Genomic DNA, 16,552 nt, shown 5'->3' with positions numbered 1-16,552 from the left:
AAACGAAAATAATCCCGGTGCCCCACGCGGCGCACCGAGCCAGGCGCGACACTGAAAATCTGAAATATAGTCACAGTCACTGACGCGCCGACCCCGGCCCGGTTCGGGACGCGACTCGGTCGGCTGGTCCGCGTGTCCGCAACCAGACCAGACCGGTGACTGGACCGAACAAACGGAACCATCCGCCCCGGCGCCTCGGCCCCCCCCAAGTTCTATATAAACGCAGCCGAGCCCCCCTCCCGCAGCCTCCCTCTTCTCCGCCCTCCTCCCCCCCTCAGACACCAAAAACCCGCGGCTCCGCTTCTCCGCCGAAGCGGGAGGTGGGCAAGCGGGAGCGCCCGACTGCGCCGGCGTGAAATTACACTCCCCCCTCTCTCTTCTCGCTCCTCCGATTCCCCACTCGCGATGGCCGCGCCTCGCCCCCCGCCGCTGGGGGTCCCTGGGGGCGGGACCGGTGGCAGCGGTGGCGCCGCCCCCGCCGCCGGGGCGCCCGCCGGGGTCAGCATGCGGATGTTCCACGGCGAGGTGTTCCTCGGCGAGATGGAGGTGTTCCCGATGAAGCAAGGGGGCGATGGGGGCTTCCCGTTCCCGAGCAACGAGATCCGCGTCAGCCACTTCTCGCCGGTGAGCGAGAGGTGCCCACCCCTCGCCATCCTTCAGACCATCGCGCCCTTCTCCGTGCGATGCAAGCTGCAGTCCAAGCTGATGCCGCCCAACCCGAGCCTCCACCGCCTGTACCTCACTTGTTTCAGCGAGTACAAGGTTTGTCCCCAATTTTTTCGAACAACCGGATATGGGTGGTTTTGTCCTCGTGTGAGTGCAGTCGCTATGCTCATTTGAAATCGGAGTAAAATATGTAGCTTACTTGACCTCTTAGGAATTTATATTCGCTGTATCTGTAATTCGTAGAACATGTATCAGGATTCGAAGCATTCTGCACATTTCATTTCGGGTCTGTCGTAGGTGTCTTTGGCTTGATGTGATTAGAATTGCCATGCTCATTTGAAATTGAAGCGGAAAACGTAGCTTACTGTGGTGGTACTTGTACTTCGTGGAAGTGGGGAACAAGTATCAGATATTTAAGCATTTTTCACATTTCATTTTGGGTCTGTCATGGGTTGTGAGTTTCATGTAGTTAGATTCATGGGTAGTTGCTGTTGATAGAATTTTACACAAAACTAGAAGGTTTGTATAACCATTTTCTCTCAATTGGCTGTGTAGAGCGCGGTGGTGGTGGTTGGAGATGAGGAGCTTCACCTAGTTGCAATGCCGACCAAGTTGGATAAGGGGCCGTGCTTCTGGTGCTGCTCAGCACGCTCTGGGCTCTATGCATCCTCAGTCGGGATGCTCAACCTGCGCTGCCTTGCCATTGTGTTTGATCTTGATGAGACCCTTATTGTTGCTAATACAATGAAGTCCTTTGAGGATCGGATCGAGATGCTTTCCCGCAGGATGGATGTTGAAGATGATCCAGTGAGAATAGCAGGGATGTCTGCAGAAATCAAGCGGTACATTGAGGACAAGGAGCTTCTTAAAGAATTTATTGACACAGATACAGTTACGGACAATGGCAAAATAGTTGGAACCCGAAAGGAGGAGGTTCAACCAGTGTCTGGTGGTCAGGAGCGTGTTTTTCGTCCTGTTATCAGACTGCCCGACAGGAATGCTATTCTGACTCGCATCAATCCGGAGGTATGTTGTAGTCAACCTTAGTCGAATGAATTCCACGAGCATTGTTGGTTTTCTTGGGGCTGCAATTTAGCCTTGTCTACTTTGGTGACCCTACTAGGTTTCTCTAGATTTAATTTAATGTGAAGTTATGGACTCAGGCACTCAGCATATAACTACTCTTAAATTTGGAATGTTTCATAATTTGGGATATCTAGAGAATTAGTTCGTTCACTCAACTTAATTGTTTTGTGATTACTTCACCTTTATATGTTTACCTTATCATCTTACCCATTCGCATGATATATTCTATCCAGATTCGTGATACCAGTGTTTTCGTAAAGCTAAGGCCTGCTTGGGAGGATTTGAGAAGTTACCTAACTGCAAAGGGACGAAAAAGATTTGAGGTTTATGTATGTACAATGGCTGAGAGAGATTATGCTCTTGAGATGTGGAGGCTTCTTGATCCAGAAGGCAACTTGATAAGTCCACAGCAGCTTTCAGAACGCGTAAATTGTGTAAAGTCAGGCAAGTCAACTTGTTTCAACTATTGTGCAATTAATTCCTGCTTCAATTGTGTTTCATTTATTTTTACAACCCACCAACTACCACCTTCTGCTGTAAATTTAATATTCCAAATGTTCTATTTTCTTTTCTTTCCTAATACAAGAGTGCGTTCCTTTAGTTGGTAAATGCTGCATATTATTCGTACCCTTATAAGTAAATACATTTAGTTCTAATTTATCTATACTACATCCTCTGTATTCCTAAATAACTTGTTCCCAGTGAAACTGCTAGAATATCTTTAGGAATATAGAGGAGTACATCAAATAGCATATAACTTGTTCCCAGCAGTATATTTGGATGGAACAGTCTCTGGGTTTGATCTTTCTCCAGAATTTTGCTGGCTTAACCATCGATTGCATCCCTTCTCTCTATTGTATGGCAGGTTCCAAAAAGTCTCTGCAGAATGTTTTTCGAGACCGAGGATGCCATCCAAAGATGGCCATGGTAATTGATGACCGACTTAATGTTTGGGATGATAAAGATCAGCACAGGGTTCATGTAGTCCCTGCATACGCTCCATACTATGCCCCGCAAGCTGAGGTACTTAATTATTTTTTACTCTATAGTCTATACATCTTGTTGAATATATGCCCATTCTGGAATGATATGTGTATTTTCTATGACTATTTTAGATGGCAAATGCTGTTCCAGTTCTTTGTGTTGCAAGAAATGTTGCTTGCAATATTCGTGGTGGATTTTTCAGGTAGGTTGTTGGATGTTGTGATGGAATTTCTGCATCTTAATGATATATTTGTTACCACTTAAATATTGGGCCTGCTTTGTTTCTTTCAGAGAGTTTGATGAGAATCTACTGAAGAAAGTGTTTGAACTACATTATGAAAATGGGTTACTGGATCTTCCATATGCTCCAGATGTTGGCGACTACTTAGTCTGCGAGGTATTAATATTCTGGATAATCTAATGTTCTCTCTCCAGTTTATTTTTCTGAAACTTTATGCTACCTTCCAATTTCTCTACAGGATACTAATTTTGTACCAAACAATAAAGATCAAGCTCCTATACCTGAGGGCATGAGGGGAGCTGAAGTAGAGAAGAGATTGAATGGTCAGGTGAGTTTTTATATCCTTGTTACTTGGATCGATTGTTAGGAAAATGTTGTGTAGCCTTTTTAACTAGAGGATGCAGACTAATGGTGCCCTATTTTCTTTGAGGCTATGGGCAAGCACTGTTAAATGGCATCACATGGCTCATGCATTGCTTTTAGCCATTTATGACTATCTACCTTTTTGATACATTCCTTTTCAAAATGTGCTGAACTGCCCCTAGTTTGGCTTGGGACCGGATCTGCACCTCTATCAAAATCTGAAGTACTCTAGTCTATTCACTTGACTAGTGGTTGTGATTAATCTCTTGCCCTTAGAAATAAGCTTCAAGTGGATCTGTGGATGAGTATTCCTTTTTTTTTCAGTCATTTCGGGGGGAGCAAAGGGAAGGACAACAAATATCATCCTTAACCCGTTCACCAGGTACCTCTCATTTCATATATTTGGTTAGCTAGGTTTATCTCTTCTGGCGCTTACTGTTACCTTTTATTTATTATATATTAGCTTGCTAATTTTCATTGGTTTGGATTATCATGTTAACTTGCTAAGAGGATATGTCCTTTTTTCTGCCATTTCCTTTGTCAAAGAAGAATACTGTGCTATGTGATGCAGCAATCCGAAAATTATTGTTCTAGAGGCTATTTTTTATGTCATAGTTATTCTTGGTTATATTTATTTGAACCATTTGACATGAGAAGAAACTGTCTTGTCCGATGCTTGATGGAACATTGCACTTAGTCCATATGACGTAACACTGATCCTTTCTCTCTTCTCATTTGGCCATGTTTTAAGCATATGAATTCTGAGGTTATTGGACCACAGTCAGGTGGTATTATTTGTTTTAGTTGTGCTTGATCAGACAGCCTTGCCTGTAGTCATTTCATACCCTATATGAACTGGCACTTGGTTCCTTCAGTTATTAGCTACAAACTCTGGTTTAGATGATGAGTAAATGGCAATGTGAGGCAATTCGGGAGATAAGGATATCATAGGATCTTCATGCTTTTCTTTCTTCTTTTTGAGATCGAGCACAATATGATCTTGATAATGCTATACTGTTGTTCCTGACAACCTTGCCTGAACTTATCGCATATGTTGTATAAGAACCAAAACTTGGTGCTTTAAGTAACCAACTAGGATCTTTGATCTAGATGATGAGGGAATGTCAAATCGAGGCACTGGAGGAGGTAGGAATATCCAGCTGAACGGGGGTGCACTAGCAATAGCTCCCTCGGTATTTGTCACGGTGTTACAAGAAATCGGGCGGCTATGTGACTCCAAGGTATGAGCACCTTATTGTGTCAGCATCTTTTGTTTCCTATTCGATTTTGAAGTAATCCCCAACTTTTTCTTGTACAGGTGGAATTCAGATCTACTGTAAGCAATGTCAAAAGTATGCAATTTTCTGTAGAGGTTGGTATTTTGAATTTGTGACTTATCAGTGTTTATACTATATTCTCTTGTCAACAACCAATGCTATCCATTTTTGAACTGAAAGAGCTGCATTACCTTAACCACCTGAATGCACATCAACAGCACACCTTAACCACCTGAATGCACATCAACAGCACCATCATGCCAGTACTTTTGTTTTGTGATGGTTGATAAAATCTTTCATACTTGACGAAATCATGTAGCTTTAGTGGCTCCAGGTTATCTTTATCTGCTAGTTGATTTTTTCAAGTACTGGCATGATGGTGCTGTCGATTTTATCACCTTAAAAGCTGCTCTAGGTTAGCTTTATCTGCTAGTTGTGCATTTTTAGATTTATATAGAGATAGTGCCACATTTCTGCTTAATCATTTCATCTTCACCTTAGGTATCTATGTTGTGTTCCAGGTTCTGTTTAGTAATGAAAAAATCGGAATAGGCACTGGAAAAACAAGAGATGAAGCCCAAGTTCAAGCAGCTGAAAAAGCCCTCCAAAATTTGGAGAGTGAGTATATATCCCTTACATATTGTGTACTGCAGGCTCTGCTATGTTTTTTTTTTAAAAAAAAAGCTCTAAATTTAGTATGTAATTAGATTACACCTGAGCAAGCAAACATCTGGAAGCCTAAAATACTTTCATGTAGTTTAAGAAAACCATCCTTAAGGGTTGTTAAACTATTTGTGCCGGTATACTGTCTACAAGGTGATTTGTAAATGTTGTACTATCATTTCCTTTTATGATGTAGTATGATGTGTTGGAACAGCTTTATGATCTTGGCTTATCCATCAGATTTTTGGAATGTGTGAACTAATAATATTTGTCAGACTAGCTGTAGGCATATAATAAGAACTGGTTGTACCATGTCTGATTAATGGGCATACACATCACCTTATCCACGGAAATGCAAAGCAAATGTTGCAGCAGGAACCTCCATTGTAATGTGAACATATGCTGGTGGCAGTTCATGAACAAGAATAACAGCCAACCTAAGAATTCTTAATAGCGCATAATTGCATAGTTATTAGGACCAGACCGGGCAATGAACCAGTTGAGCTCTCGGTTCGCGGTTTGATTGGTTCCACCGGTTGAACCGCCGGTTCAAAACGGTTCAAATATGGAAACTTATCAACTAAAATCACAAACACAACTGCAGCCTGGTGGTTGATATCCACGCTGCCGAAGGCAAGGTGGGGGGTTCGAACCCCAACCCCACCACCTCCCATTTTTTTCCGCTGATTTTCTTCCCTGTGCGCTCGTTTTTCCCTCGCTAGCTCCACATGCGCTTGGTTTTCTTGGTCTGTACCGGTTTCTTGTCCGGCTTTATACTGGTTCCTTGCTAAAAACTGCTGGTTCAACTGGTTTTCCCCGGTTCAATTGCTTGCCCGATCTTTTAGGTGGACTGGACCGCCGAGGCTCTGGTTCGATTTTTTACCGGTCGGACCCCCGGTCGGGTCCGGTCCTAATAACTATGCATAATTGTGGACATTCCAGTAGTAGATGTTATTTCTAGTAGTCTGGAAATAGCACTTTATTTAATGTCCTTGATGTTTTTTTTTGGCAAGTCAATAAACCTGTGATTAGGTTCACTCAGAAACAGAACTCTTTTACGTCAAAAGAGCAATCGGTCATTCTTTTACTGCACAGGTTTAGGGGTTTGCAGCTTTGCATTACTATCCGTGTACAAATTTCTAATAACAGCTAGGATACCTTTGGGAACTTCTTTGCGAATTTTTCTTGTTTGAGGCCAGAATTTTATGTGTGTTAAATTCTTTAACGGATTGACATGCAGGCAGTTATTTGTCATTCGTTGCTCCTATTGCTGGAGTTCCTAACAAAGATTCAAGGAAGTCCCCTGGGAGTGGAAATGGCTTTCTGGAGGATGTTACTTCTTCAGACATTGATATTTCTATGCAAGAACCTTCTGGAAGTACATTGAAACAGGATCATTCAAAAAATTTGGATAAGTTGTCATCTGTCATGAGTCTTATTAGAGAATATGTAAGATATTATGTTGCACTTGTCATTTCTTTGTTCATACATTGTTTTGATGTGCTGAGTTTTGTTTTCCGATTTTTGTTTCCTTCATTGAGTGCTAATTCATGTCTAATGTTGTAGTGCTTGGAGGACCAACATGTAGTATTTCGAGATCAAGTCCGGAATTCTAGCCCAGCCAGAAATGAAGAATATCATTTTCAGGTTAGTTAACGTTCATGCTCACACTTTTCTTAATTTTACTGGTATAGTTCTTGGCCTTGTGGCCACCTTACATTGCGATGCTTCAGGGTTCTACACTTTGAAAACACAGACCAAGTCACACTTGCGACTGCTATGTGCCTTGGCTCTAGTGGTTATTAAGTGTAAGAACTAAGAACCAATATAAAACCTGTCAACTGCTAATCAAAAAGCAGTTGCTTTGTTTCTTCAAAAACGGAAACACAGCAGTGGGAACTGGCTGGTTACCACCTATTTTCTTGACTGGTTAAGGGTGTTAATATTTGCATTCAAACTCAACTTGCCAGCAAGTATTTAAGAAACCGATCTGAGTTGGATGAATTTGCCCCAGCAGCTGGTGCCAGCTTGTTAATGCAGTCAACATCACACTTCTTGCTATATTCTTTTGAAGGTTGAACTAGCTGGACAGGTTCTTGGGAGGGGCATTGGTTCGGACAGAGATGTCGCGAAGCTTCTGGTACTGTGTTTTCTACTGCGCTTTCCTTTTTGTACTTGTGTATTAAGTTATTTTGTGCATCAGGTAGTGCGCTAATTTTCATGCAGATGGGATCACAGTTCAGAATTCCTTTGGTAACTGACCAATAAATGTCCTGTTTAGAGGAGATTAGTACACAGATTTATGTGAAAATAGCCTTCTGTTACATGTAAACCGTTATCAAAATGGGAAAACAACGTTTAATAGATAGAACTGAGAACATGTTGCATGACCTAAGATTCTCGCGGCGTAATGGTAGAGCGTTGAACTCCGGAGGTCAATGAAACCCATGTTGCCGGCCCGGGTTCGAATCTTGGTACCAGCTTCTTTAAGACAAAATCAGAGGGACATCTCTCCCTCTGGCTGAGTTTTTCTTTTGTTTTTTTAGAACATGTTGCATGCCCTCTGTTTATGGATAAGAGAATTAAAATCTCCTAGGTTTAAGCAGTGACAAATTCTCAAAACTGCTTTCGTGTTTTTACGTGTGCTTCTCCTGAGAGTTGATTACCATTTTTACACGTTAAAACAATGGGCTTGAAAGAAAATTTCTAGCCTAGTTATTTTCTTGTGCGCTCAACCAAAACTTCAGATGTGAAAATGGTTCTTTCAAGCCTAGTTATTTTCCTGTGCGCTCAACCAAAACTTCAGATGTGAAAATGGAAATAAATTATGCATATAATTTACAGCTAAACTAACTATACCTGTCTATGGCACATTTTTGCCAACAGCAATGGAGATATCACTTTCATCGGCACTCGTATCTATGGAAACAAACTATTGCACATCATGTGCTTGAACGCTAATCTTTTCAACTGGAAATTTGACCAAAATAAGAAACCTCATTTCTGCAGTTTATTCCCGGTACACCTGCATCCTTGAAATAATGGTGAACACACAGCGCATACTATATGTGTTTATTTCGTCTGAAAAATATAGTATCCATTAGTTTACTATGTAGCTAGGATCGTGACATTGAGAATCTGTAAGATGCCCTCAATTACACAAATAATTATTAGCATAATTACATGGTGATGTGGAGCTTTTGTGCATTGATTGGACAGACTGATGTGTATCAAGCACTATATTTAGCTATTGTACTCTTGTTATTCTTGTCCCAATGTTGTTAGTGGTCATTGTTTATCTTGAATACTGAGCTAATTGAAGAAAAATCATCCACCCCTTTTTGGTTTCAGGCTGCGGAAGAGGCATTGAGGACATTGAAATCAACTACTGACCCACAAATTAAGAAGTACCTGAGACCTGTAAGGTAATAACTTGACTGTTACCACATTTTTGCTGTTAGGATCCTATGTTTGCTGTTTAGCTTGATTTTATAATTTGCGTAGAGTATAGAGTACCTTGAATTTATTTAGCATAGTTGTAATCTGTTTTATCCTTCCTAGAAATTGTTATCTTTGGACATTTTGGGTGGAATAATAAATGCTTGTCACATTGTCAGTCTTACCTTTTGTCCTGTCTATTTCAGATGTAATGGCTGATCCCCCTCCCCCCTCTGAGCTCTGCAACCACATGAGCTCAATATTCAAAAAGGTCGGAATGTGAGGGCAGCTGCTCATTTCACCATTCCAGCTGTTGATTTAACAGAAGTGTGTTACCCTTTCTGTGAGTATGGTTCTCACCCCAAACTCATGATATGTGCCAAACTTCAAGCACACATGAGTTCTGGAAAGGCCGGCTTTGAAGGAGGTATAACATAGAGGGCGGACATGGTTGTTTTATAGATTCTTTTGACCATCTTCATCAAAGAATCTTCCCATGTACAAGTTATTCACATACAACTATAGATGTTCTATCTGGTTTAGGATAGTGGCATAGTTGGCTGTAAACAAGTAGGAATGTAGATGTCGTGGATCTAAATTGTTTCCTTGAAGGATGTGCTGGCCCGTTAACAGTTATGGATCATCAAATGGAATGCTTGTACCGGTTGTTCCTGTTTATGTATATTATAAACGGTGCTAAATCCTTAACATATCTTGTGTTGGTCATGAGGACGTTCAAGTGCTCAGATTTGTTTGTTGAGTTGTATGCTCACATCTGTTTCTCTTTTGGAGTCACCTCTACAGATACAACTTCTCATTGGAACTGAGATTGCCAGAATGGGCAGCTGGAGTCTGCCTTCATGACAAGCAGTATGAGGTTTTTACGGTGCTCACCTTATTAGTTACTGTTCCTAAACTGAACATACTTGCACTACTACTACTTGCTATATGCAACATAGTGCAGGGCGAAACAGCTGCTGTTTTCCTGCTGCAATTGCTATCCTCAGTGCTGCCGTTCCTTGCAGCATAGAAATGAGTTGGTGAAGGCACAACTGATTCTCCCAAACAACAAGGTTGCAACATGCACACAGATTCGTGATGCTAATTTCATGTTTTTGTTGTGCCGATATGGAAACCGAGGATCCGGAGCACCTGCTGCATGGCTTTCCCAGCCCAGGCCAAGTCGTTTTCTAATATACTTGGCCTATTTGCCAGCAGGGCACCTTCCTGGCAGAAGGTGGTGTCGTTGCTGTTGCTCCCATTTTGTGCTACTGCTTTTACTTCTTCAAGGAGCTCTTCTAGAACCGCCTCGTCTTTGTGCAACGCCAACTGGTTTCAATAAACAGATGAGAAATGTCAGGTATATGACTATGCCAAACACAAGGTGATTCCGTGTTTACCTGTGGCTGGTCCGTTTCATTTGCTACCATCATTTCCCCCTGCAGAGGAGCGTCTGCTACTACTGCTTCCGACTCACTCCCCAGGTACTCATCCGTTATGATGTTATTATCTGCCAGCATTGTGCCGTTGCTTCCTGCAAGATCCTCTGAAGAAATCACATCTTCTTCCCCGATCGAGAGCTCTTCTTCCTCGTAGACGCTCTGTTTCTTGGCGTGGTCCCAGTCTTCGTGGACAACCAAGGTATTTGTGGTCTCGGTAATTCGCAGAGTTCTGTTAGCGCCGTGCAGCCAACGGACGTGCCCCGAGGCTTCTCGCAGCAAGAACTTGAACTCGATCAACTTGTTTGCCGGCAAATCCTGTTCAGCCCAAAAACAATCGGGTCACACACGGCCACAATGGAAGGAGGAACACGCGTGACATGAAGCTCACCGTCTTCGCCGTCCAGACGTGGTGTTCCGACCAATCCAACGCGGTCGCCTTGCTCGGATCCCACAGGCCGAGCGCCGGGTCGTCGCCGACGACGAGGAACTGCTCCCCGAACGCGCACTGCTTCTTCAGCACGAACTTGACGCGCACTGTCTTGGCTTCAGGAACTGGCCCTATCTCTTCACAAGAGAAACGTGCCAAGTTAGTTCAGTGTGTTTGGTTGTACGCGTAACGACATCACTGCTATGAATCTGTTCTTTGAACGACTATACGCACGACAAGGAATGGAGCTCGTACCGTCAGCGTCAGGGGGAGGCAGGTTTTCTGAAGAAACAATGGAATTCGCCTCGTACTCATCCTCACGCACCTACGCGAAAATCAACGGACTTCATAGTTTTTTTTATCGCATCAAGCGCCATTAGTCCTCTCCGATCACCCGTCAGCGTTCGAACTCGAAGCCTCGAACACAACCAACAACCGGCAGACGAAGCATGGGGAAACAGGCTAACGAATTACGGCAAGACGACACCAGATTACCTCCAGCGCCACGGCCACCTCACCCAAGGATTGCGCCGGGAGTGGCTCCCCGACCCCGACGGACGCGGCGAGCAGCCTTCTCCGGGCGGCGGGCGGCGCCGAGCCGACGCCGCGTTCCCACGCCCGCGCGCGCCCCCTGCTGCCCGGCCGTGCCCGCGCGAGCAGCCCGGCGCGGCGCGCCACGGCCGCGGCGGCTTCCATCGGCGGATGCACGGCGGCCAGCCTGCAGAGCCCCAGGAGAAGAGCCAGCGGTAGTATGAGTGACACACGGCAGCGGCGCAGCGCAGTGCGCTCCGTAAGTGGACTTGTCTGCCGTCTGCGGGGGACGCTGGGGCCGCTGCGGTTTGGCCACTTCTGGAGTGGTTTTTACGTGTGTGTCACGCCGATCGCGGGGTGGCTGTCACCCTGTGTGGCTGTGTGGTCGTGGTGACTGTGTCAGATAGCTCGCGGGGCCCCTCCACTCTTGCCCCTGGTCTCGCGTCGGGATCCCCGCGCGCGGGGGGTTCGTTTCCTGCCCGCCTGCTCCCGCCGCTCGTTGCGTCTCAGTTCTCACGACTACGCGCGCGTAGATTCGTTCGCTCCGCAGCACGGTGGTGCTGCTACGGATGGTCCTGGCTTCCTGTCTCTGGTGTGAATAGCATACGGCACGAAGAGCTCGACAGCGGCGTTACGGATTGCTGGAAGTCCGGTTTTGCATCCAGAAGTGTAAAATACCAGCCTAAAAAATTTCCAGCCGGATCTCAAAAACCCGCTTGGATAAGCTGTAAAATAAATAGGTCTATATTGGTATTGGGTCCTTACACCAAGAAAAAATAATCATCTCGACAAGCGACGCTAAAAATACGACGGAAGTCGGGCTTCCTCATCCTCCGCTCGTTCGACTGCTTCACCTTGAAACCATGGCGTACACTCCTTTCCTCTGGTTCCATCTCTTTCCCCCTCCTCCCTGGCTCCCTCTACATGGATCTACGTTCCCCTGCCTCAAATTGCACCACCAATGCAGCTACGGCCCCGATCCATGCCGGTAGCCTCAGATCCACACCGCTGCTGGCATGGATCCACATCGAGCCCATGAAAAGGAGAAGGTTATGGCGTCAGTGTCCGAGCTTGTAGTATGCGTCACGAGTGAGAGCCATTGCAGCGTGTAAGCAGTGTGGCTCGTCAGACGATGCCGCAATGGCGACAACGACGAGGTCGTCGAGCATGTCAGGCCGAGCATCCTGTGCAGCCACTGCCGGCGAGGCCGCATGGGTACAACGAGCACATCAGGTTGACGATCTCATGTCAATGCCAGTGGCTAGTGCATCCAGCAGCGAGTCAGCGTCGGAAGCTGCGGTGCGTCGTCGTCCTCCAGCGAGCGGCGGCCTTCTTTGCCTTTGTTTTCTCCTTTTCCCCTTTTGCAGTTCAATTTTTCTTCCCTGGAACACAATCATATTCAACAAGTAGCAGCAAACAATGGTACGCGAATTTCTAGCGGCAGCAGCAGTGGAGAATCACAAGATCCTTGCAATGTTGTCGATTTTTCCTTGTGCCCATATCTATTTTGCTTGTGCTGTCCATTTCAATTCAGAAGCATATCAGATGCTGAGCTGCAGAGTTTGTTTCTATCCAAACAGCAAATTACACGCGGGAATAGATACAAGGGATTTCTAGTGTACATCGAATTACTTGTGTGCTTGCATTGCATGTACACCCGCAGAAAATGAACGTGAGCCCTGCCATATGAGGAATCCATGAGTATGAGTGGCTCCCAAGTGTGACGAACAAGCGTTCACCGCGAACCAATATTTATGTAGGATTATAGGATGGTCAATGGTGCATGACTCAGTACGAACAAGGAGGCAGAATATATTTGATTGAATCCAGGAAAGGTTAGCCTAGCGCTCAGTTCGTCAGCAGAAGTTCACTCAGAAATTTGGAGAAGTTCGGAAACGAGAAATGACCATCTCTGAGAATTTATGGTAACATCAACAGAAGATTTCCAAATAGTTCCACATATATAAATTGATCTCTTGTTAGCTAATCCCCCACAAGGGACTTCACAACGACCTAACTGTCGAGAAGGATATTATGGTTCGGCATGACAGATTACAAAGCCAGACAACCCACAGAATAGTAACTTTGCAGCATCACCAAACAAAGGGCTACTACAGCTATCTGAAGCTGTAGCAGCTCAAAACATAGTGATTCATGAGGCAAATGTTGATAGATACATGTAGAGCAAACTCACATGGTACACAGCAGAAGCATTAACAGATTCAGGAGACAAATGTTGCTGGATACATGTGGCAGCAAACTCGTACTAAAATGGTACTACACAGCAGAAGCATTAAGAAGCAAGCTGGATTTCAAATTAATAAAGAAAGCCTAGGTAAACAGAGCACAAATTTCCACGAGGGAAAAAACTTGCTCCCTCTAGTCACAAATACTTGGCATTTTCGTCAAGATCCAGTCAAACCTGTGAAACTTAGTCAACAACCTTTAAAATATTACTTTGGAAACACAAGCCATCTCTGTAGTTGTCTTAAAAGATGCTTCATAATTTCAGAATTTATTTGATACTTGGACCGGGAGAAAGTATCTATTATCAGCTTTAAGATCCCAATCTAACTGTTGCAAATATGTGAGGATGAGCTCATCTTAATATTTGACACCTTGAATCTAATGTTACAATCATAGGGTAAGATAAAACCTAATCTTACTGAGATGCAGTGCAATTAAGTATCCTTGAGTCAGATATAAGAATATAACAAGCGTATTTCAGCGCAAAATAATATAGAGATAATAATACTCGATACACTAACTAAGAACAAGAGTTGTGCTTGGCAAGATTCACTGCAAACATACTAGATCCATAAGTAAAAAAGTGAACCAAACACAACAAAGTGCATTTAGCGCTGGTCGTTGATTACATGGTTACAATATGATACCATCCATAAAGATGGGCTCATCTTAAATATTAAGTTCATAGTTGCTAGAGCAGACAAACAAGCAGCTAAATGAGACAGTTCAATTATGATTCAAAGCCAACGGGAGTAATAAGTAATTTCATGGATCAAAGCTGATATGATATTCAGAAGATGGCGCAAGTCAAAATTCAGTAAGAAAATTTGCTGCAACTTCACATATCCAATGGTATAGCTCCATACAAAAACTGAAACAGCCAAATCTAAATCAATTGACTAAAGAAATCGAACGCCAGTGCGGAAATCTGGACGGAGAGAACCGATCCATAGTACCATATCGGACAGCTAGCTATATATCAAGATCCCGAACTTATTCCCCAATGACCAATATATTATACAAATGCACAGATCATCATATCCACGAAAGGAGCGACAACATAGAGATGTGGCAGAATTACAAGGTGAGCGGTGTGCCCGGCCCTTTTGCTCACCAATCAATCGAATAATCGATCACTTGTCGCCAGGGCGGCTGTCGTAGTCGACGACCTCGGCATCGGTGACGGAGCGGGAGTGCTGCACGATGGAGCGGCCGATGGAGTTGATCCATTCCTCCTTCTCTTTCTCGGTGTCGGCGATGAAGTACATGGTCTCCCGCGGGGTGGAGAGCTCGAAGGCGTAGGGGCGATTGAGCACGTCCTCGGCGCCCTTGACGGTGAGGCAGGAGGCGACGGGGATGACACCGCGGGGCACGGAGGCGCGCGTGACGGTCGAGTCCTTGAACCAGAAGAGCCTCCCCTGCTTGAGCACGAACCACCGCCGCCGCCACGTCTTGATGTACTCGCCCTGCTTGTTCAGCCAACCCGCGCGCTCCGGGATGCGCCAGAACTCCACGCCCCCGCCCGCTGAGTCGGCGTCCGCGGACGCCGCGCCGGTGCCCATCACCGCCCGCCACAAGCTCGCCGCCATGGGTGTGGGGAAAATGGGGATCGGATCGGGTTGGGCGAGTCGCAAGTGACGGGGTTTTTTTTTTCCGCGAATTTTGGATGGCTGGTCGAATTAGGGGGTGTCTGGATACCCATGCACATGTCACATCATCCTATTAGGAATATTAAATATAAGCTAATTACAAAACTAATTACACAGATGGATCTAATTCGCGAGACGAATCTATTAAACCTAATTAGTTCATGATTTGACAATGTCGTGCTACAGTAACCATTTGCTAATGATGGATTAATTAGGCTTAATAGATTCGTCTCGCGAAATAGCATAGTTAATTAGGAGGACTAAACATGAGCTAATTATAAAACTAATTGCAGAACCCTGTGCCATTTCGCGAGACGAATCTATTAAGCCTAATTAATCCATCATTAGCAAATGGTTACTGTAGCACCACATTGTCAAATCATGGACTAATTAGGCTTAATAGATTCGTCTCGCGAATTACACTCCATCTGTGCAATTAGTTTTGTAATTAGCCTATGTTTAATACTCCTAATTAGCATCAAACATCCAATGTGACGGGTGTTAAACTTTAACACCTTGTTGCCAAACAGGCCTTTATTGTACCCTTTATAATCGAGCCGAACGATAGGATTGGGTTGTAACTGGTTTGTTTTGCGAATCGAGTCCTTGTAGAATTTGAATTACAATAACAGATACTTAGGCCTCTTCCAAAGGTTGAGTCAGCTGCTAGCTCTTAAGCCATCATGTCATCTAAGAGATACAATAAACAACCTCTTAGACTCTTATTGCTTTTAATGGCAACATGTGTATAAATGATATGATAATAAACTATAACATGTATCTATATGATCCTTGGTATGCTAGTGCATAAAGTATACGCTTTTAATGGCAACATGTGTACAAATGATATGATGATAAACTATAACACGTATCTATATGGCTCTTGGTGTGCTAGTACACAAAGTATACACAGAAACAAGCATCTCAACTTATCTCAGCATAGCAGCAGCTTAGGAATAAAATAAGGTGCAGCTCTTTCACCTGCTAATGTCCATACAAAACATGATAGCTATATCATGTTAATCTGGTTTACAATGTTGAAGGAAATCACCAAACAACAACCATGCGTATTACATTCAGGACACAAAAGATAGGAAATCTAATTGCATTATCAAAATAGACTGTCAAAAGCTTGAAGGCAACCCACAACCTTGAACTCCTATTAATGAAAGAAAAATGAGTTGCCAATCAGTAGTAGAATCCAATGAGAGAGAAACCAAACTGCAGGTAAAAAAGAAGCATACCTGAACAACGCACAACTGTTTCACAAAATAACCAATGTACTCATCCCCTGAGAAAAATATACCATATTATATGTGAAGGTGATAAATACATAGTCTAGCATAGAAATCGACACTGCGAAGGAGATTTGGGGGAGGGAGTAGCGGATCCGTTTCTGGATGATGAAGAGTCAGGCCGACTCTTGCACTGGCTCATATTGACATCGATCTCCGAGCGAGATAAGCTTGGAAATAGGAGATGGATGGATTGATTTTTGGATTTCTTTTTCCTCCACGTAGGATGCATGATGACGTGGA

The 16,552-nt window shown here is 44.1% G+C and overlaps 3 protein-coding genes and 1 long non-coding RNA gene across 5 annotated transcripts; 1 reads left to right on the top strand and 3 right to left on the bottom strand.

Moving 5' to 3' along the window:
* Positions 1-246: 246 nt before the first annotated feature.
* On the top strand, positions 247-9,444 carry LOC117854484 (RNA polymerase II C-terminal domain phosphatase-like 2). 2 transcript variants are annotated; one of them, XM_034736692.2, is made up of 16 exons: positions 247-762; positions 1,222-1,692; positions 1,986-2,196; positions 2,618-2,775; positions 2,868-2,938; positions 3,028-3,133; positions 3,216-3,305; positions 3,665-3,722; positions 4,451-4,581; positions 4,659-4,712; positions 5,139-5,235; positions 6,521-6,729; positions 6,847-6,927; positions 7,355-7,420; positions 8,632-8,700; positions 8,925-9,444. In XM_034736692.2, the coding sequence occupies exons 1-16, from the start codon at positions 406-408 to the stop codon at positions 8,928-8,930; spliced, it is 2,235 nt and encodes a 744-aa protein (XP_034592583.1). In that variant the 5' UTR covers positions 247-405; the 3' UTR covers positions 8,931-9,444. The 2 variants fall into 2 exon arrangements, with proteins under 2 accessions (XP_034592583.1, XP_034592582.1); XM_034736691.2 differs by having other exon boundaries at positions 8,632-8,705.
* A 73-nt stretch (positions 9,445-9,517) lies between these two features.
* Positions 9,518-11,360, bottom strand: LOC117854485 (uncharacterized). The gene is made up of 5 exons (XM_034736693.2): positions 11,083-11,360; positions 10,843-10,912; positions 10,549-10,724; positions 10,119-10,475; positions 9,518-10,047 (listed from the first exon to the last, which is right to left on the bottom strand). Exons 1-5 carry the CDS (start codon positions 11,281-11,283, stop codon positions 9,826-9,828), a joined length of 1,026 nt encoding a protein of 341 aa, XP_034592584.1. The 5' UTR covers positions 11,284-11,360; the 3' UTR covers positions 9,518-9,825.
* Positions 11,361-14,178: 2,818 nt separating this feature from the next.
* LOC117854486 (pleckstrin homology domain-containing protein 1) lies at positions 14,179-15,033 on the bottom strand. The gene has a single exon (XM_034736694.2). It carries the CDS (start codon positions 14,952-14,954, stop codon positions 14,499-14,501), a length of 456 nt encoding a protein of 151 aa, XP_034592585.1. The 5' UTR covers positions 14,955-15,033; the 3' UTR covers positions 14,179-14,498.
* Positions 15,034-15,971: 938 nt separating this feature from the next.
* LOC117854894 (uncharacterized) lies at positions 15,972-16,484 on the bottom strand. The gene is made up of 2 exons (XR_004640390.2): positions 16,259-16,484; positions 15,972-16,173 (listed from the first exon to the last, which is right to left on the bottom strand). It is a non-coding gene; the product is annotated as an uncharacterized lncRNA (long non-coding RNA).
* Between the last annotated feature and the right edge of the window lie 68 nt (positions 16,485-16,552).

Source organism: Setaria viridis, chromosome 5 (genome assembly GCF_005286985.2).
Source record: "Setaria viridis chromosome 5, Setaria_viridis_v4.0, whole genome shotgun sequence".
Classification (NCBI taxonomy): Eukaryota; Viridiplantae; Streptophyta; class Magnoliopsida; order Poales; family Poaceae; genus Setaria; species Setaria viridis.
Note: the sequence above shows the minus strand (reverse complement) of the source record. Positions and strands in the feature narration are given on the sequence as shown.

Bases quoted from the DNA above. Each gene is read 5' to 3' on its own strand.
- LOC117854484 (XM_034736691.2), top strand. From the start codon at position 406: ATGGCCGCGCCTCGCCCCCCGCCGCTGGGGGTCCCTGGGGGCGGGACC. The intron at 3,306-3,664 runs GTGAGTTTTTAT...TTTTTTTTTCAG, and splicing joins AGAAGAGATTGAATGGTCAG to TCATTTCGGGGGGAGCAAAG. The intron at 4,713-5,138 runs GTTGGTATTTTG...GTTGTGTTCCAG, and splicing joins GTATGCAATTTTCTGTAGAG to GTTCTGTTTAGTAATGAAAA.
- LOC117854485 (XM_034736693.2), bottom strand. From the start codon at position 11,283: ATGGAAGCCGCCGCGGCCGTGGCGCGCCGCGCCGGGCTGCTCGCGCGG. The intron at 10,725-10,842 runs GTACGAGCTCCA...TCTCTTGTGAAG, and splicing joins GCCTCCCCCTGACGCTGACG to AGATAGGGCCAGTTCCTGAA. The intron at 10,048-10,118 runs GTAAACACGGAA...TATTGAAACCAG, and splicing joins ATGAAACGGACCAGCCACAG to TTGGCGTTGCACAAAGACGA.
- LOC117854486 (XM_034736694.2), bottom strand. From the start codon at position 14,954: ATGGCGGCGAGCTTGTGGCGGGCGGTGATGGGCACCGGCGCGGCGTCC.